The sequence below is a fragment of the Conger conger genome, chromosome 3 (genome assembly GCF_963514075.1).
Source record: "Conger conger chromosome 3, fConCon1.1, whole genome shotgun sequence".
NCBI lineage: Eukaryota > Metazoa > Chordata > Actinopteri > Anguilliformes > Congridae > Conger > Conger conger.
Window position 1 is genome coordinate 8,422,625 of NC_083762.1, and position 19,740 is coordinate 8,442,364.

Genomic DNA, 19,740 nt, shown 5'->3' on the forward strand with positions numbered 1-19,740 from the left:
TCACTCACACACTCATACCTACGGGCAATTTAGACTCTCCAATCAGCCTAACGTGCATGTCTTTGGACTGTGGGAGGAAACCGGAGTACCCGGAGGAAACCCACGCAGACACGGGGAGAACATGCAAACTCCGCACAGAGAGGCCCCGGCCGACAGGGATTCGAACCCAGGACCTCCTTGCTGTGAGGCGGCAGTGCTACCCACTGCACCATCCGTGCCGCCGACATAATAAACATGATAAAATAAATGTAACAAATTACTGAATGTTTTCATTAATAAATGCAGCAGATAACATAGTGAATGAAAGTGACACGTTTGACCTCAAAGGCCATCCATATAGTCGCTGACTTCTATTTTTGTTGGCCTGGCACGAAATCGCATATATACTCCCTGTTCAAACATTCCTGACTGATTTAACCTGATTTGGCATCCTGTATGAATTGGAGATCTGGCAGCTGCTGTCCACAATGTGAGATGATTATGCTGCATGATTATGTCAAAGTGCTCAATCCTAGGAAACCAGGCCTACCAATCCAAATCTGCCTCTGGTTTTCTTTCTCCCAGGTAATTTGCCTAACACGTAATGCTAATTGGCATTACGTGTTCAGCGTAACTCCACTGGCAGACTGCCTCCACACCGGACACCCAGGTAAAGGGACAGTGAAAAAAAACAACTATTCTCGAGGACCATGATTTTAACTAATTATGAGGTTCCACAACAAGCGTCAACCAAAGTCCTTTCATTCTTCCTCAAGTCAAGAGTAGGCATCACTAGAGATTTTGGCGAATCAAAGATCAGTGTGCTTACCTTCTTTTCACCAATGACAACTATATTTTCAATTTTTTGCATGTTGGATAAATATAGACCATCCAACTTTTTTCCTATTTTTTTTTTCAATCTCAAAAAAAGAAAAAGGTTTTACAATCTAATTATAAAAAATATTTTTATTTCAGGGTATGAAGAGACATGACCCAAAATGTATGGCAAGGGCATCTCAGCAAAACTGTGTTATTTACTCATTTTAGAACAGCTTCTCTCAAACTGCAGGTACACATCTAGCCCATTATGCCATGCTGCTCGAGTTCTTCAGCTGGTGCCTCCAGCCATTTAATGCACTTTCTTAAATGGGTAAATGTGAGATGATTCTAAAATGTAATTTTGTATCAATAGCATGAGAGTGTTGACACAGTTTAAAGTTTTAGTTTTATGGCACAATTCCTTCTATACCTCCTGATCCATTTCTATGGTTTCTACATTATAGGAAATAAATTTAATGTTCAACGTACGCAACGGACTGGAAAGTAAGGCTGTGCTTGGTGAATGTGAACAGTGCCATCACTTACGATTGCCATTCACAATCTATTCAGAACCACACGTCCCTGTCCAAGTAATATGGTTGCACTTCACACCAGCTTATGACGCTTTGTCTTGTACAAACAGAGTGGTCAAACCGATTAGAAAAGCAGCCATTTTTCCTGAATTGATCTACGTGTGTACAAACTAAACCAAAAAAACTGTACTTTAAGTGGGAACGTGACCTCACGTTCAGGCTGCAGTGAAGAAAGGCACAGTAAGTCTCCGCCTCCAGACCAAACCCAGCCTTGTGACTGCCCCCTGTGCAACCATCATCTTCACTAATTATGCACCTTGTCATTTGTCCAGTTCAGATTACAGAATTGACAGCAAGTTTCCAATAGTGAAACGGGTTATACAAATGTACTTTATTTCACACATCTTTCATGTCACGTGAGCAGTTGTGGGGAGCAGCAGACGTCCCCTGAAATTGAGTAGTTATTTTTAAGCTTGCAAGCTGTAGTAGCATACTATGCAGCCGTCGTGCACATCCTTAGCCCTACATCAGAACCAAAACCAAACAGCTCCGCCAAAGAAAGGCTCCTTTTGACAGGAACAGAACTGTGCACACATGCTTTGGGAACCACAGAAATGGACTGACAGCACGTGTGGAATTAAGTCATACATATACACTGCTTTCTAAAGAGTGACGGGACCGACTAGGTGAGGAAGAACAGGATACTGTCATTGGGAGCCTTCACACTTAAAAAAAAATAATAATAATAAAAAGGCAGAGGAGCTTTCTATATGTCCCTCTTTTGGGCACGGCGTGTAGGCATTAACTCATTAAGGAGCTGGCCTTCCAAATGCATTATATGAACCACAGCTACTCTACTGCATAGTACAGCAAACGTTTGGCTCTGTGTCCTACGTAAGGTCACTTTCGGTTCACTTGGTCCAATGAGCTTTGGCCTCTCGTAGCAAGCCCCCATTTCTGAGCTGACATTTTGTGAAAGTGAAAGCTTTCCCTGGCTTTTTTTCTCTCTCTCAGAGGCAGAGACTAAAACTGGGGGCTGGTTCAGGCACTGGGGGGGAGACACAGGCACGTATGTCGCGGAGGGAGAGGAGGGAGAGTGAGGCAGCCCCCCCCCGACGCCCGTCCTCGGCTGAGTTCGCTTCGACGCCCGAGGCCTCGCTCGTCTCTCTCTCGAGCGTTTCCTCTCTCGCTCGTTTTCGTCAGTCTTCCGCTTTCTCGCGCGGACTCTTGGCCTCGCCCTCCGGCTTCCTGTCCGCCGCGGCCGGGAGGTCTCCTCCCCGGTTGCGGCTCCTGGCCCCCGGCTGGTACAGCTGGATGGCGGGGCGATCCTAACAGTTCACAAACACAACCCGGTGTAAAGTCACGCAAGCTTAAAGCTGCAAAAGATGCAGCGCAGCATTAGCATACGACACAAGATTACACTACATTACATTAATGGCATTTTTGGCAGACGCTCTTATCCAGAGCGACGTACAGTTGATTAGACTAAGCAGGAGACAATCCTCCCCTGGAGCAATGCAGAGTTAAGGGCCTTGCTCAAGGGCCCAACGGCTGTGCAGATCTTAGTGTAGCTACACTGGGGATCGAAAATATGCAGCGCAACATTAGCACATGACACAAGATTCAGATAAAAACGCTAACGTAATTGTATGCAAATGGTTGCTGGGGTCTTTGAGACTCAACATGTCAAATCTCATAGCCACTGTACCAACTGCTATGGTGGATATAGTGAATTCTGAAATGGTCGTGTTGATGTGGAATCTGTGGTCTTTACCCCACAATATTGTAATTATTTTTTAATGAACATTTGTCATAAATGTCACAACATAACATAATGGTGAGGGCAGGCCCACCAATGCTTGCCTTTTCATACCACTAAAGTGGTAGGATGCTTAGGTTTTATAAACTAAGCATTATAAAATACTTAGTTTATAATAGCACCGTATCAATCCTGGTCTTGAAAACCCCCAGTGTTTCTGCCTCCGCTACATGTCCTGGCAAGCTACTCCACACAGTGACCACTCTGTGAGGAAAAGATACTTCCTAAATATCTATGCTTATCCTTAACCAATTTCATTTATGCCCTCTCATTTTGCTAACCACCCTGCTGCCACAGTTGGTCTGAACTGGGATTAAGAAAGCTACATGAAGACAGAAATTCATGCTTTGGATCACTTGATAGCTACCTTGTTTCTGACACGGTCTCTTTTGGAACTGTCGTCCTTTTTGTCGTCTTTGGAGGGCTTCTCGGGTTTATCAGCGTGACCAGGGGGGTCTCCGGTGTTCTCGTGCTTCCTCTTCTCCCAGACACGGTCTTTCTCCTTCTTTCCCTCCTCGTCGCGTTTCCGGTAGTTCTCCCCATCGTGGCGGTCCCTCCTCCTCCGTCTCTCATCGTCCTGTCTCCTCAAGCGCTCCTTCTCTTTCTGACGCCGGTCCCGGTCCCTGTCCCGGTCCCGGTCCCTGTCCCGGTCACGCTCCCGGTCACGCTCCCGGTCACGTTCCACGTCCCGGTCTCTGTGCTCCTTCCGCCCCTCGTCCTCTGGCCTGCTCCAAGCAAACGACAAACCAACGAGTGAGTATCATTTTAGAGCAGGTCGATTTCCCCATCTCGGCATAAAAAGGAAAATCCGTTAAAGACAAACCGAAATCAAGGGACTCACTTCCTTCCCCGGTCCTCACGGTTTTCGTTGTTTTGCCGCTTCTTCGAGTCGTTGCCGCCCAAAGCCTTGTCCTCCTTCAGCTTGTCCTTTTCGGACTTCTTTACCTTGTCTTTGGGCTTTTCTGAGTCCGCATCATCGCCTTTCTCTGGCTTCTTCAAGAGCTGAACACGGGCAGAACAAAGAGCACCATTACATTACATTTCATTTCATTAGCTGACATTTTTACAACTTACAATTAGACTACACAGGGGCCAGTCCCCCCTGGAGCAATGTGGGGTTAAGAGCTTAGCTCAAGGGCCCAACAGCTGCACTGATCTTATCGTGACAACACTGGGGCTTGAACCACCAACCTTCCAGGTCCCAGTCAAACACCTTAGCACCATTTTGTAAAGTATAGTTGAATGGAATCTATTTTTAAACATGTGAACACAGAATAACAAAAAAAACTCCACAGAGTTGAAGTTGACGTACCTCAGACATTATCAAAGATAGGTGAAATGTAGGTAGAGAGAGAAATTTTCATTTTTAACCAACATGAGCAGGTTAAAAAAAAGCCTTAAAATATGACATTTCACCCGAGTGGAGAATTAAATTTGTACACAATTATGCAAACTCCAAGGGATTCCGAGCCCGGCCCCATACCAATACCTTAATCTTTGGCTCTTCCTTAGATTTGTCTCCCTCTTTCTCGTGGTTTTTCTCTCCTTTTTTCAGCTTCTCCGCCTCCTTGCGTTTCCGCCGGTCCTCCTCCCGCCACTTGCGGCGCTCCTCGTCCCGCAGTCGCTTGCGCTCCAGTTCCCGTCGCCTCCGCTCCTCCTTCTTCTCCTCCCGGATCCGCTGGAAGACCCGACCCTTTCTTAACGAGCACTTCTCCATTATCTTAACCCGCTTATCCTGAACAGGGTCGCAGGGGGGGGCTTGGAGCCTATCCCAGCATACATTGGGCGAAAGGCAGGAATACACCCTGGACAGGTCGCCAGGTGTGTGCAGGGCACACACACCATTCACTCACACGCTCATACCTACGGCCAATTTAGACTCTCCAATCAGCCTAACCTGCATGTCTTTGGACTGTGGGAGGAAGCCAGAGTGCCCGGAGGAAACCCACGCAGACACGGGGAGAACATGCAAACTCCGCACAGAGAGGCCCCGGCCGGGATTCGAACCCAGGACCGCCTTGCTGTGAGGCGGCAGTGCTACCCACTGCACCATCCATGCCGGCCACACTCACGGCACGTACGACTAAAAACCCCAGAGGATAAATACTTACCTGTTTGTTTTTAAGGAAGTCCAAGAGAGGAGTTGTTTTTTTAGCTGAAGAAAAAAAATAAATCAACAAGTTAAAAATTCACTCTATATTTATGTAAACTACTCTGATACGCACATCAATTGCAAATTAATGCATTACTTATTTGGTACAAGAGGCATCAAATGTGTCATTTACCGACTAACTCTTTTGTTTTAGCCTCTACTTCCTCCAGCAGCGTTTCAGGAGTAGATGTCAGTTTTTCGTCATCTCCATTATAATACTCCAGAAATTTCTTGTAGTCAGCATCTTAAAAATGAGAGAGAGAAAAAAGGAAGACATTCCTGTGTTTGAAGGTACAATAGGTCATTTCGACCTTCTAATGGATCAAAAGAGGAATAGCTGCAACAAGTCCACAACACTGTTTATCCCTCACCCTCTGTAAACGTGCTGACGTTGAAACGCCATTGGCTCTGACAATTAGAACCAATTTTCAACCAATGAGCTTGAATTATTGTACAGTTATACGATGTTTTGGTACAGAGTGTCGGGCCGTCAACTGCATATTTTTGAAATCCAAATTTAAGGACTATAAACACTGGCAGAGGACAAGTCAACATGTCAGTGAGCCTTTTTCTATAATAGGAAGGGATTTAAAATAGTCTTGTAACAATGTTTTAACACAAAAATCTTACTTATTGTACCTTTAATCACAGTAATTTGCTGTAGGTTAACAACAAAAACAAGAACCTTGCCTTTGTAATTACCTTCATCAATAGTACCAGCTTTTGCATCTTTCTTCTTACTCTTCTTTTTGGCAATCTTTTGAAAAGGTGCAAACTCAACAATGGCTGGATATTCCATTCCTGGTCCAAAAATAAATGTGTTAATATACTGCTTATTAGATAGCAATAAAAACCTAACTTTGACAAGCTACAAACTGCACAGATTTATTTTACGCTTGCAACATATTGCATTCATTAATGAAATCTGCAATTTACTTTTTCACTGCATGACACCGGCAGACAACAACAATGTCACAACCAAGTAGAGCAGGACACACCTCTGTTATCTATGAAAACATATCCATCAAACCGGTCTCGGAAAAGGACAATATCCTCTTGGTTCTTGAAATTGATATAAGCCCTTGAGAACAGGTAGGGGAACAGGCTGTGAAGGTAAAATAAAAAAATAATCAGTTCTCTACAGAACACAATATTAGCACCAATCAAATAATAATTTAAATAAATAATTTAATTTAGCTAATGGTTTTATCCAAAGCGACTTGTTTAGACCAAGCAGGGGACAACCACCCCCAGAAGCAATGTGGAGTTAGGGGCCTTGCTCAAGGGCCCCAACGGCTGTTCGACTCTTATTGTGGCTACAGCAGGGCTTGAACCACCAACCATCCAGGTCCCAATCATGTACCTTAACCACTAAGGCACAGGCTGCCCTCAACTTAGTGGTATTCATTTAATTTTCCAAAAACAGTCTGGTTTTACGTATGGTGTAACTGCGCTAGAAGTCACCTCGTGTCATTGGAGAAGAATTCCAGGGAGTCAACCTCGGGAAGGGGCTGGAGTTGCTCCTCCAACTCCTCTTTAGTTAGACTGGGTGGGAGACGGCGGACCACTATCTGTAATAGATAACGTCACATTATTGCAGATTAAAAATATCAGACAAGAAAGTTTTTCGCAAGAGCACGTTTAATGCCACGAACTTCATTAATGGCGCTTCTGGTGTGTGTGTGTGTGTGTGTGTGTGTGTGTGTGTGTGTGTGTGTGTGTTTAATTTATACATTTTTTTAAATCAAAAAGTTCACCAGTGTCAGCGATCGCAGTAAGTAACGTTATCTAACTCAAGATCGCTGTTCCTCACTGTAACGCCAGGCCCACTTAAACACTGTGCGTATCACCGTTATAATATAGTCTAAACTGCTGTATCAAACCAACTTAAAGGCAACATCGATGTCTCTTTTTGCTTGATAGTGAAGTGACGTTGGCTAACTGTTCGCTGTTGATCATTTTGTAGCTAACGACGTAGCTAACATGTTCGGTTAACGTTAGCGAAGTGTCACTTAAAATCAAGAACTGTACTACGAACTATAACGTTGTGCATATGTAATCTACTTTAACTGCATTGCAGCTGTCTGAATAAAAAAAAAAAATACAGGCTTCATGTACGGCTACATCAGACGGTAGGTCGCTATTTTAGTAAGTGTGTTGTCGTGATGAAGCCGAGGCAGGCCTGCCCATCCCCTTCGCGCTCGTTACCTTTGTCATCGCTTCCTTCTTCTCTTTACTAGGCTTTTCCTGCTTCTCGTTTTCTTCACATTTTGTCTCAATTTTTTTCTCCCTCGGACGGGCATTCTCTTTGTCCTCTTTCATTTTAAAATGTTGTTTTTAGTCAGATCATCCGAAGTACGAATGAACCTCTGAACTTTTTTTGTAGATTCAGGATTTCTTTCTGTTAGCAACACCGAAAGTAATCGTTGATTGGTTATTAGTGTCGCCCTAAAACAACGCGATAAGAAACGAGAGCTGTGGAACAGAAACAATTTGATCATTTAGAAGAACCAGCAATTGGTACACTGACGCACCGAAAGTACCGAAAGTAAAATTATCGTAAAATATGTATTCTCCCCCAAATAAATCATGTTTTTGGAAAGTGTCATATTTAAAAATTTCACAATTTTATAGTGTTGCAGTTTTAAATGGATAATAACTTGTAATGCCATAACACTGTATCAAAATGATTGCTGTTAGTAACACCACAACAAACTATTATTCATGCGTTATCATGATGTAGTAAAACTAAGTTACAATATTGTCATTATAATGCAGTGCATCACAACAAGATAGATGGCGCTATTTGGTTATATCAGCCTTTTTTGGGTTCTCGTTGGTTCGAAAACACAATTCTTTTACCGGAAGTAAGTGAATGACCGTCAAAGCTTTTTCAGGACGGTGGTTTAATATAATTTGTGATTAACAAATTATTCAGCGCTATTATTCAGAAAATATCAGTGGCCGCAAATCGACGACCATGTGGTATGAAATATTGCCCGGTTGTGCTATAATGGCTGTTTGTCTTATGATTCCTGGTATCGCCACGATTCACATCCAGAAATTTACAAATAAGAAAATGGTAAGTACCTCAGTGAAAGAAGCCAAATTTAGCGAACACTTCTTTTTTAACTAAAGACTTAAGCTAGCTATCATAAGCGAGTAAACCGTTTAACGTTGTTTTTCTAAGCGAGCTAGCTAACTTGGACATGTCGACATGTAAATCCGTCCGAAACGGTGTGTGGAAGCAGCTAACAATTGTCGGACTTAAACCACTGTTGACAACGAGCTGCATTTGCTGCAACGTTATGGGATATAACATTAGCTAACATAACGCTAAATTGCCTTGCAAATCCATTAACCACTTATTTATTTTCAGTCCAATAGCGCTGCACATACTATGTACCAGCATCACTTGCTGGCCAGGGACAGGCGATTGTTTGGAGATGGAAAGCAGCCCAAGGTAAAATCTAACACATATACAAGAAGCGGTTTCGTTTTTAAATGCGATTTGATGTTTAAAATGATTGTCTGAGTGAAATTGAAGTGTGACAGCTGTTCTTGCGAGAGGATGCTAACATTTCTCTGTTCTTTTTAGGGGTTGGAAAACATTAACTGAAGACACCAGTCATGATTGTTGATTGTGCATTAAAATGTGAAAGGATTTATAATTATTAAAATGACTAAGTATTCATATTTGTCTATATTGCTCATTGCTGGGGCGACATTGGCTCAGGAGGTAAGAGTAGTCGTCTGGCAGTCTTAAGGTTGCTGGTTCGATCCCGTCCTGGGTGTGTCGAAGTGTCTTTAACCCCAATTGCTCCCGCCGAGCTTGTTGGTGCCTTGCCTTGCATGGCAGCCAATTGCCGTTGGTGTGTGTGAATGAGAAGCATGAATTGTATAGCATTTTGGATAGAGTCGCTATATAAATGCAGACGTTTCTCAACAGTTTACAGTTTCTCAAAGACATTTCCTGAAATGAACTATTTCCCTAAACTAAACACAAAACCAAGACCCACATACTGATCTGTACAAACTTCAAAGGCAAAATCAAACTACTCGCAAACATTGACTGTAAAAGGTGTTAATGAATCTGTAACCATATGCTTTTTCATAAGCTATATATTTTGCAATAACATACTGTAATCTACATAAATAGCGATACATGGCTGGGGGTGGTGAACAGACAAATCAACCCGAACTTAATGTGGGTGGCTTATTTCCATTTATTGAAGGAAATAATAGGAATAAATAATTATGCTCAATAAGTGATCATCCAAAATACAGTGGGGGAAGTTAGAACTGAAAGTGCAACGTGTGAATAGTGTTTATACATATCTCACACTGGTGAATTGTGTTTATCATGAGAAATTAGCCTGTTCTGCTAGCTGATGGAATGATCGACAATGTTTTGCTTACAAAACCAGTTGTAGTGTGTAAACAATTGAGAAAAACAAAATGCCTATTTTGCCCATGGCTGAAATGGTAGATGCATGATTTATCGTGCTTTAAAAAAATACTGTACATCTGCAAGAATGCAATCCATCCATCCATCCATTATCTGAACCCACTTATCCTGATCAGGGTCGCAGGGGGGCTGGAGCCTATCCCAGCATACATTGGGCGAAAGGCAGGAATACACCCTGGACAGGTCCATCGCAGGGCACACGCACCATTCACTCACACACTCATGCCTACGGGCAATTTAGACTCTCCAATCGGCCTAACCTGCATGTCTTTGGACTGTGGGAGGAAACCGGAGTACCCGGAGGAAACCCACGCAGACACGAGGAGAACATGCAAACTCCGCACAGAGAGGCCCTGGCCGACGGGGATTCGAACCCAGGACTTCCTTGCTGTGAGGCGGCTACCCACTGCACCATCCGTGCCGCCAGAATGCAATCCTGCAACATGAATTAATTGTAGAAATGGCAGGAGTAAAAAATAATAATAATAACGTTCAGAGTCTTGTTGGTTAAAAAAAAAAAAAAAAAACCCAAAAAAACCATGTCTCACTCACTTGTCTTTCCTGAACAACAAATAAGGACAAATAAATGTCACCAAATAAAGGGACTGCAGGGTGTGTGTTTCTGTTTAAAAACGTAGGGGTCTACATTTCGGTGGGTGTATCTGCTGACCTGCTCTCCTGAATTGGCAGAGGATGTCAGTCTTGAAAACAGTCAACAGGCATTTGGAGTGGCAGAGACTGAACTATGACCAAATCAATTTTGTTGGGATCCAGCGGTTCGTGAGATCATGCTTAATGAGTAAGAAGACCAGGAACAACGTCCACGTGCAAACACATGCACATGCTCTCACATTTGCTTAAGAGATGTGCAGTGGGAGGGGACATGAGCTCTCTCGCCTCAAATGCAGAACAGCAACAATTGCCATAATGGGCTGCACACCTTCCAAATCCCCAAGCAAGAAACCGGCAGCTCCCTTTCCCAGGGAAATCTCTGACTTGGACACCTGCTCCACCTTCCTGTCGGAAGAGCAGAAGAGCTCCTCTTGCACCCCTGAGATGACAATGCATGGGTCAGCATTTCGGCAGACAACCTTTCTCACAGGTAGGAGCAGGGGTGGGAAATTTCAGTCCTAGAGGGCCTGGTGTATATGCATAATGCCGGTTTTTGTTTCCACCAGTTACCCTGGCTAAATCAGCAAATTGGCTGTATACACCAACACTGGTTCAAGTAAAATATAGTTTCATATAGGGACGCAAGAATTGTCTTTGGCTGTCATTTATGCGCTTATCAAGAAATGCTGCTAAAATTTGTGTTACTGTAAATATTATGGATAATTAAGTCATTAGGGCCAGAAGTTGACATGAAAACCCTAAACAGATACAGGCCTCATTGCACCCATATGGGTAAGTAACTCAGGGCTGCCAATCCCTGTTTGTGGAGATCTACCTGTAGGTTTTAATTTCAACCCTAATCTGCCAATCCTGATTCTACTAATTATCGGCTCAACAAGATCTCTAGCCGTTGAATGTGGTGCGCTTTCTTAGGGCTGGAGTGAAAATCTACAGGACCTTAGATCTCCAGGAACAGGGTTGGGCAGCCCTGGTCTATGGCAGTGACCCTCATTCCTAGTCCTGGTAGCCTGCAGCTCCTGCTGGTTTTTGTTTTTACTTGTTTGCACTTTATTGAGCGATTAAAGCAGTGGATCATGCAGTTAAATCGCCTCACTTTGTTTCTTTGGTCTGAATCGGTTGCTGATATTAAGGTGAAAACAATAACCAGCAGATCCAGCAGTCTGCCATGACTTGGAATGAAAATCACCGCTCAATAGGATTCATAGCAACATGGTCAATGTGACAATGTCAATATTAGCTTAGCTTTTACAACAGGCTCAAGGCTTTAACATTTTGTTTCTTTTTCCACCCATACAATAAAACAGTCCAGAATTTTTTTCATCTTAACATTCTCTGAGAATTCAACAGATTGACAAACTATGAAAATAAAATAAAATATTGAAGCATTATTGTGAATCCAGTATATAACATTGTGAATAGCCACATATTACAATAACGATATAAATGTAAATGTGTGCAGCCACATCATATTTGCATGGCCTGTCAAGGACAAGACAGATGGACTGTGCTTCTCTTTGTTTGCAAGTATTACGTCTGCCTAAATGCTTCATGTGAATGGACTTTAGTCATGCTTTCAAAACTATTTACATTTCACAGACATTATAAGATTACAGTTCCAATGTTTAGAAGCAAAATTTAATTCCTGATCATTTCTTGATCTTTACTGTCTGTTTGTCACCTTAGTTCCAAGCAATGATCACCATGGCTGCCCTCTGCTTCGATCTTTGGCTCTTGATCCTGAAAGGCATCAGCTGACAGAAAGAGCCATGGGGGACCCACACACCGCATGAGGATTTAAAATATGGGATGAAGTAAACCGTAAATGATCATGTTTCATAAAGAGCACTGAGGGGTTTCTATGTGATCAAAGGCCTACAAAATAAAGATGGAGACTATAACCAAAATCATTTTCTCAAGTTTCAAATCCTATATTTTTTTACAGAATGCCAACATGAATAGAAATCTCAAATGTTGTGGAGTATTTATTTGGAAGAACCCTTTCACGTCACCAGAGATGGTATGAGTCTAAGTTGGGTTTATAACACTTTATTATATGCTATGCTACATTTTCTTTTACACAATGTAATTTTGAAATATCCAACCTCTCTAGTTTATGACTTCTTCTGACTGACCCAACTACCATTTCAATTCCAAATCACAATTTCTGGGCCAGATTATGAATTCCATCTCCATGAATTGTTGGCTAGCCTTGTTGGCTACCTCTCACCATTTTAGCATCTTTGGTGGTTGTTTTTTTAATTTATTTATTGTTTTTCAAAGACTTTTCAAAGACTTATCTCAATAGAATGAACTGTATATCTATGATTATAATATTCCCTTTATTTAAACTATTAGACAAGAGCTCAAAGCAAAGAACACGTCCAGCAGATTACAATCCTACACAACCCATTTTGTTTCATTGACTTGGTGCCTTAAGCACCAAGGAAAACATTAAGGAATACATGTCTAACCTGGAAATTATCCAGTACAAATCTTGCATCCACAAGTCTCACCAGCCATCAAGACAAAAAACAATGCAACATGACAGCAAGCTTTATTAATTTTGCTCCTTTTAAACAAGTGTACTTCTTTGCCAGATGTAGAATTCTGTGCACCAACAGGTTAAAAGTGTGCCTTGTGCCTTATGTATTCACACAGCATTCCCATCTTATAGTTATGAGGCAATATATCTGCAAGTCCTTTTCATGATATTGGCTGGGAAAAAGCAAGGTATTGAAAAAATGAGAAAATATTTCACTTAGAAGCCAGAATGTCCTTCAAAACTAAAATAACCACATTGAGATGCGTTCAAACAGCCCAGTAATGCAAAGTAATTATTAAGTGACCCTTCTTTTTAATCATTTTAATAATCACCATTACATACAATGTTCTCCATTTGATTTTGAAATGATTTACACAACATTTAAATTTTTACCTCATTGACAGAATTGGATTATTGTCATTAAGGTTACTGATGACAACTGTGTACAAAAACATCAAGATACTTCAGAGATAACAGGGACAAAGCTTAAAAAATATTCCATATCTAAAAAATATTTTTTTTGTCAAAACCACCAATTTCACATATTTAGTACTTAAAGTTGCGATGTACAGCCTATGGCTTGTCACTGCCTTTAGTCTTCCGGTACACCATCTCACGGAAACTGGACAGAATCTTGGTCTCCCTCTTCCTGCGCTCCTCCATATTGAAGGATGCCAATGCTCTCTTCTCGTCAGCGCTATAGATCTGGTTTTCCTTTCGCAGACGCACTGCCTCCATGCGGCGATGCCTAACGGGGGAGAGAGTCGAGAATCATAAATAATGTGCAGGTTTTAAACAGACTCCAGAGAGAAGCGCGTTCAATAACCAATAAGAAGTTGTCTCTCCTCTGCACTCCAATGTTTAAATACAGCCAGAAAAGACCACGCTGGGGGCCAAGCACAAGCAATGACTGCAGATTCAGGACACGGCACAAACAAAGAGCCAACTCTGATCATGGGCATCAGTTTCCAGTAAAGTCATATTCAGAAATCTTCAGAATGGATGAGATTGGCGTGATTGCACAGCATCATGCCATCGGAAAGGTGTACAGATCAATTAAGTGTTGCACATGCTTTGATTGGAGGCGATGTGTTATAATGTTATATTTTATAAAAACACAGATCAAACATCACACTGAGGAGAAATATGAAAGTAAATATTAAGCCTTAATTATTTTTAGGAGCCAACTCTGGAGGAGCCAAAATAAGACTGTGCTCAGTTAAGAACATTCTAATCACACATACATGATCTTACACCTTAAAGGGTAAATTCATCATTTTACATCACTTATTCAAAATGTTTCCAAGCAGTACGCCTTAAAGTTTAATCTGCTCAATCCATAACCCCATCTGACATCCCTCTGTTTGTGGGGTTGCCTGTTTACCTGCTGCCGCTCATCACAAAGCCTGACTTCTCAAAGTCTGCAATCTCATTGCTGGTCAGTCCAATTTCACCTCTTCTGGGGATACGTTTGCCAGCTTTCACATACTCAGCCATGGCCGCACCTTCACCGGGCAACAGTGCGTGTCCAAAACTAGAATGGAGAAGGAACATATCAGCATTTATCACGGTTTAATGCAAAGGCCAACTGAAGAAAAACTGTTTTTGTGTGCAAAGATCAGAAAGATCTACCCCATTAGTCCAATTGTTGGGTTAATGTGGTAGAAAGTGATGTAAGGAATGTAAGGAACAGACTCATGTCTAAGCAGTACAAATGGGAAAAATAAGACCATAAACTCATAATGGATTACCAGCAAGTACCTTCCCTAGCTCCATACATTTAGCTTTGCTGAAGTCAGTCTTTAAATAATTGCTTGAAATATATAATTTACTGCAGATTTAAGAAGTTGATGTCAACAAACTTCATAAAGTATGTTTTACTTCTAGATAGGGAAGAATGTTACATTTAGTGGGAATACAAGTTCATCACGTGTTATCTTTCCATTTTAAAGCACAAAACACACACAAACACAGCGAATAAAGACCAGAAAAGTACCCACTCTGTAAGACCCACTTCCTGGGACAGATGGGTAAGGGGAACCTCAGGGCCCACAATCAGTGGACCTGTGCTCTCTCTCTCCACCCATAGCTCTCCACTGGGGTCCTCCTCCTGCTCACTTTGATCACTGCTCGATTCACTGGACTGTTTGCGGCTCTTCTTACTCTTCTTCTTTTTTGACTTCTTCCTATAGGACATGAGTCAATCAATCAGTTATTACTATTTTTTTTAAATATCCTTTTTTATTAATCCCGCCATGACCCCCCCCCCCCCCCCCCCCCTGTTTGGAGGACATCATTATTTTTTTATTTCAAGTGCAAATAAATTACATTAGGTGAAGCCGCTCCGTACCCACATGACATGACCTAAACATGACAAGACATGACATGACATAAATATATATGAATTTGAGAGACAGGCGGTAAGAGAGAACATGAGCGGAAGTTACTTTTTTCTTTTTTTCTTCTTTTCCTTCTTTTTTACTTCTTCCCCTACAAAACAAAAACACAAAAAGAGAAATGTGATATTAGGCTAGATGCAGAGACAAGTAGGTGGATGAAGTGAGTTTCCTCCCTTCTGCTCTGAGATCATGTGACAAACAGTGGGAAACAAATCCAATCCATTATTTGTTATTACGTTTTATGTGCTTTTAAAATGATGCATGCTGGGCAATCTCCTTACCATCCGAGTCACTTTCAGACTCACTGTCCTCGGAGTGTTTCCTGTGCTTCTTTTTACGCTTCTTCTTCTTTCGTTTCTTTCTCTTTTCTCCTGCACATTAGATCACCTAGTTAAAGTGTTTATGCATTATGCCTTCGTGAGCTAAACAACACCGTGTTCACACCTAATTTACAGCGCTTTCATTTGTAGTAAAGACTGGACAAACAATGGCTGTCCCATTAATTACGGTTTGGCAAAAAAAAAAAAAAAGGTTCGCTGTTGAAGTGATTTTACCTTCAGAACTGGAACTCGATTTGCCTTTATTCACATCTTGCTCCACAGGGGTATGCTCATCAGAACTTTAAAAAAAGGAAAATGTTCGTCATAAACCCGTATTGGTAGAAGTGCATCTTCACTATACACCTTAGTGACGTTATGCGTTATGCAAAGTCAAACAGGTCAGGAAAAAAGAGCCGATTAACACCGATTACTTTATAAATGTGTATGAAATGGAATTCAACACTGAAATTCACTTACTCTGGATCTCTTACTCTTGGCGAATAGCCCCACACTTCAGGTGACCCAAATTCCCCAATTTTCTCCCGTTCCTGTAGCCGTCTGAAGTTGAGAAACAGTTTAAACAATTGTAACGTTCATTGTCCTCGTATAGAACACAGAAACCAATGCCTTTCTTATGTGCATCACCTGAGTATCTCTAACAATTAACCACCCAGCGTGGATATATTACAGGCAAAGAGTTATTCAAGGCAGAATCATTGGCGGATGAAAACATAATCGGCGGATGAAAACATAATCGGTCCAGACATTTTAATACTGTCAATGTTTTGGTTAGTCACTCGGTTGTTATTTTGATTAACAACATCGACATCTCTAGCTTCTTACCTGGCCATAAAGGGATCTTCCCTCGAATGCCAATAGGCATTATCCTTTCTGTCATATTGCGCAAAACGAGATGAGTGGCCGTGTCTCTCATTTCTGGACTTGGATCTGGATCTGGACCTAGACCTGGACCGACTCCGGTTGCTTCTCTTATAAATACCAGTGACTTGACCCGCCTTGGAATCGCATAATCGCAGAAGTCTTTCGTTGATGGAATTTCCATCATGTTTCTTGTTTGTGCGGTGGGCCGGACTTAAGTCACGACTCTTGGATCGACCATTTCGTTTGTGGGTGTTTTTAGGCTCCGGGCTTCGACTCCTTGACCGACTGACGGATGGCATGGTTTGCGTTTGTTTAGTTAGCCAAGTAGCTAGCTAGTTACTGCTAGATAAGTTACAGAACTCGGACTACGTTTAAAATCCGTCTTGACAAATTAGCGACCCTATCTTTTTACTCTTAGTTTTAACTCCTTTTTAATGGCGAAAAAAGACCACTCTAAAGACAAGTTGGAATACCCACAGATCTGTGGAAATTCCTCACTGTGAAGTGTGAACTGAACAACATGGCTACTTCCTGTTGTGCCCGAGTGGTGTGGGCTGATGTAAGCTGACCCCTGTGCTTCAAGAAACGTGTCCGTAGTTCCGAGTCGAGTATTAAACGTGTACGTTTTGAACAATTTAAGTAGTTGTATTACATAATGTATGTTGTTACGTAACCTCACATTTCCAACAAATTAGTTAATCAGTATAGTAATTCGTTCTTCGCCAGTTGCTAACTTGACGCTATATGTAGCTATCTCACATTTTCACCAGATAACTCATTTTTTGCCATAGCTACGCTGTTTTGACAGCTAACATTAGCTGGTTGCATTGGCTAAGTTTGCTAACTTGTTAGCCAGCGACTAACGAAAGAATATGCAGTGGAATGTGTAGCGCAGTATGTAAGTTATCGGTATTAGATAAATTAAAACGTACAAATTCGCAGTGGAGAACTGCTGCTAGCTGGTCGAAACGACACGGTTCACCCTAACCTAACGGTGCAATTCAAGGGGCGACTACACTGAAAACACGCGATTCAAAGGAAATTATCGGGTTGCGACTCCTGTTGGTCATGCGATTAACTAGCAGGTCGTTTCAGCAGGAAAAGGGAGTGCGGCGTTTTGTTGTCTGGCGATATATTGGAAACATAAAGCAAGGACATACTGCTTGGCTTTGCAGGTAAATAATACATTCGCGGTTTATATCATCATTTGCACAAATTGATTTGGTGTATGGATTTGCCTTAATTTAAAAGATCAGGTCGCTGCAAATAAGGCCACAACCCTCCGTGGACCAGGAAGGAAGATTCATTGAGAGAACGGTTTTCTTTTTTCCCCCGTTTACATCGCTAGTTAGCTAGCTAGCCAGTGTATTTGCAATGCTGTTGTTAGTTTCTCATAGTAATTTATTTTTTTATATATTCTTTTTGATAGCTAGCTGTATATAAAAACAGTATTTTGCAGTACAGTTGCTTCAAGCGTCCGCGCGCGTGCTAAGAATTGACAAGGTAGATCGCTTGCTTGTTGAACTTTGTGTTGCCCGCAAGCAAACGCTGACGGATTGAAGACAGGCTAGCCAGTTAGCTTACAAGGCTTCATAGCGTAGGCCTCTTACTAACTTGTGAATTGTCGTTTCTAGGGAATGCCTTTTTAGTGACCTATACAAACGCTCATATATTGTGTTACATGTATTTAGACAACTACAGGGAAGCTTTTTGATTGTTTATTTAGGCAAACTAAATTATTAGAGTGAGATCAGAAAGGCAGCAATTGCATCTGTAGCAAGTTAGCTAACGTTAGCTGGCGAGCTACATGCATCATAATCAAAACAAAAGAATTTGCCCCTGCCTGGGTATAGTAACGTATGGATAAGGATAAACTTTCACAGAGTCCTTGCAATTTAAATAATATTTGTTCAAAGGTTTTCCTTGTATTTTATTTATTTATTTATTGTTTCTGAATGACCACCTGTTCGGTAGATAGAAATATTGCAGCTGAAGTTGACCCATTATGTTGTGCAGTAGGTTACAATGTGATTGGATTTCAATGTGTGCCAGAAATAAATATGTTTCGCTTTAATGTTAATACTGAAATTACATGGTTGTATTGTCACGAACATGTGGCGAAATGCATTTCAGAAATGAAATATTTCACTTGACAAAGGATAATTAAAAGTCAATGTCATGATGTCGTCCATGTCAAAATGCATTTACTCTCCAAGATGTATTGTATATCTAGTTCCCCCCCCCCCCCCAATTCGCTTTCAATTTGTTTAAAGGTAAAGTGTCTTATTGTTTTATGGTTTTTAAATTAGCATTTTTTTTTCTCTGAATAATTTTTCACGTTTCTTTTGCTCTTTCTATAGGGATGTCGAGCTTAAAGCTGATTTCTGCGAATGATGCACTATATCCAGGGTCATTACTGAAGTCGATCAACGAACAGCGGAATGTTGGATTGTTTTGTGACGTCACCATAATTATAAATGACCGCAAATTCAGGGCCCACAGGAACATCCTGTCAGGATCCAGCACGTATTTTCACCAGCGCTTCTCTGCCGCTGGACACGTGATTGAGTTGGATTTTGTCAGGCCGGAGATCTTTGATGTAATCCTAAATTACATCTATAGTTCCAAGATCACCCGTATTCCTTCCGATATATTTGAGGAGCTAATTTCTGCTGGCCAGGCCTTGGGTGTGAAGTTCTTCGCTAATCTGCGTGTGCCGCTCTCCCAAATCAAGGTATTGCCTGGTCTGTCAAAAGAGTCTGGGGAGGACCGTTTGAAATGCAAGGATGCACGACAAAAGAATGATCTTATCAGCCAGGTGCCTGGATCAGGCTGCACATCCATTATAACTGAGGCATTTTCACTCTATGCGGAAGAGTTTGACCAGGCCAATGACCTGGACAAGGGTGATGTTCTCTTCATCTCAAAGCAAGTGTCACAAAACAAAGAAGATCCTTGCAGCACGTCCCACAGCTCCAGGTTCTCAGACGTGACTGATGCAAATGGATCTTCTGTGGGGGAGGTGGTGTCCAATGAAAAGAAAACCGCAAGTTCTGAATCAAGTGAAGCTGTAACAAAAGAGGAGGATGGTGACAACAATGCATCTTCCTCTGAAAAGCGGGAGGGAAATGATCCTTCTCTCCACAGTAGCTCATCGGATGCCCAGCCTGACTCAAGCTCTCAGCCCACCCCAG

General features: G+C 41.8%; 2 protein-coding genes across 3 annotated transcripts; both read right to left on the reverse strand.

The window, feature by feature from the left end:
• Window positions 1-1,688: 1,688 nt before the first annotated feature.
• Window positions 1,689-7,739, reverse strand: upf3b (UPF3B regulator of nonsense mediated mRNA decay). 2 transcript variants are annotated; one of them, XM_061234896.1, is made up of 10 exons: window positions 7,511-7,739; window positions 6,767-6,873; window positions 6,301-6,407; window positions 6,005-6,103; window positions 5,436-5,546; window positions 5,262-5,305; window positions 4,640-4,828; window positions 3,992-4,152; window positions 3,518-3,878; window positions 1,689-2,659 (listed from the first exon to the last, which is right to left on the reverse strand). In XM_061234896.1, the coding sequence occupies exons 1-10, from the start codon at window positions 7,622-7,624 to the stop codon at window positions 2,531-2,533; spliced, it is 1,422 nt and encodes a 473-aa protein (XP_061090880.1). In that variant the 5' UTR covers window positions 7,625-7,739; the 3' UTR covers window positions 1,689-2,530. The 2 variants fall into 2 exon arrangements, with proteins under 2 accessions (XP_061090880.1, XP_061090881.1); XM_061234897.1 differs by having other exon boundaries at window positions 3,518-3,875; window positions 7,511-7,737.
• Window positions 7,740-12,940: 5,201 nt separating this feature from the next.
• Window positions 12,941-17,572, reverse strand: LOC133124682 (NF-kappa-B-activating protein-like). The gene is made up of 8 exons (XM_061236091.1): window positions 16,508-17,572; window positions 16,142-16,222; window positions 15,899-15,963; window positions 15,626-15,715; window positions 15,393-15,435; window positions 14,946-15,131; window positions 14,330-14,479; window positions 12,941-13,693 (listed from the first exon to the last, which is right to left on the reverse strand). The coding sequence occupies exons 1-8, from the start codon at window positions 16,843-16,845 to the stop codon at window positions 13,519-13,521; spliced, it is 1,128 nt and encodes a 375-aa protein (XP_061092075.1). The 5' UTR covers window positions 16,846-17,572; the 3' UTR covers window positions 12,941-13,518.
• Window positions 17,573-19,740: the final 2,168 nt, after the last annotated feature.

What these genes read in the sequence shown, in the direction of transcription:
- upf3b (XM_061234896.1), bottom strand. Translation starts at nt 7,624, where the DNA reads ATGAAAGAGGACAAAGAGAATGCCCGTCCGAGGGAGAAAAAAATTGAG. An exon ending in AGGAAGAGCCAAAGATTAAG is followed by an intron (nt 4,153 to 4,639) that starts GTATTGGTATGG and finishes GCCCGTGTTCAG; the next exon opens with CTCTTGAAGAAGCCAGAGAA. An exon ending in GAGACCGTGTCAGAAACAAG is followed by an intron (nt 2,660 to 3,517) that starts GTAGCTATCAAG and finishes GTGAACTGTTAG; the next exon opens with GATCGCCCCGCCATCCAGCT.
- LOC133124682 (XM_061236091.1), bottom strand. Translation starts at nt 16,845, where the DNA reads ATGCCATCCGTCAGTCGGTCAAGGAGTCGAAGCCCGGAGCCTAAAAAC. An exon ending in GAAGATCCCTTTATGGCCAG is followed by an intron (nt 16,223 to 16,507) that starts GTAAGAAGCTAG and finishes TCTCAACTTCAG; the next exon opens with ACGGCTACAGGAACGGGAGA. An exon ending in TTTGTGATGAGCGGCAGCAG is followed by an intron (nt 13,694 to 14,329) that starts GTAAACAGGCAA and finishes CTCCCCCGTTAG; the next exon opens with GCATCGCCGCATGGAGGCAG.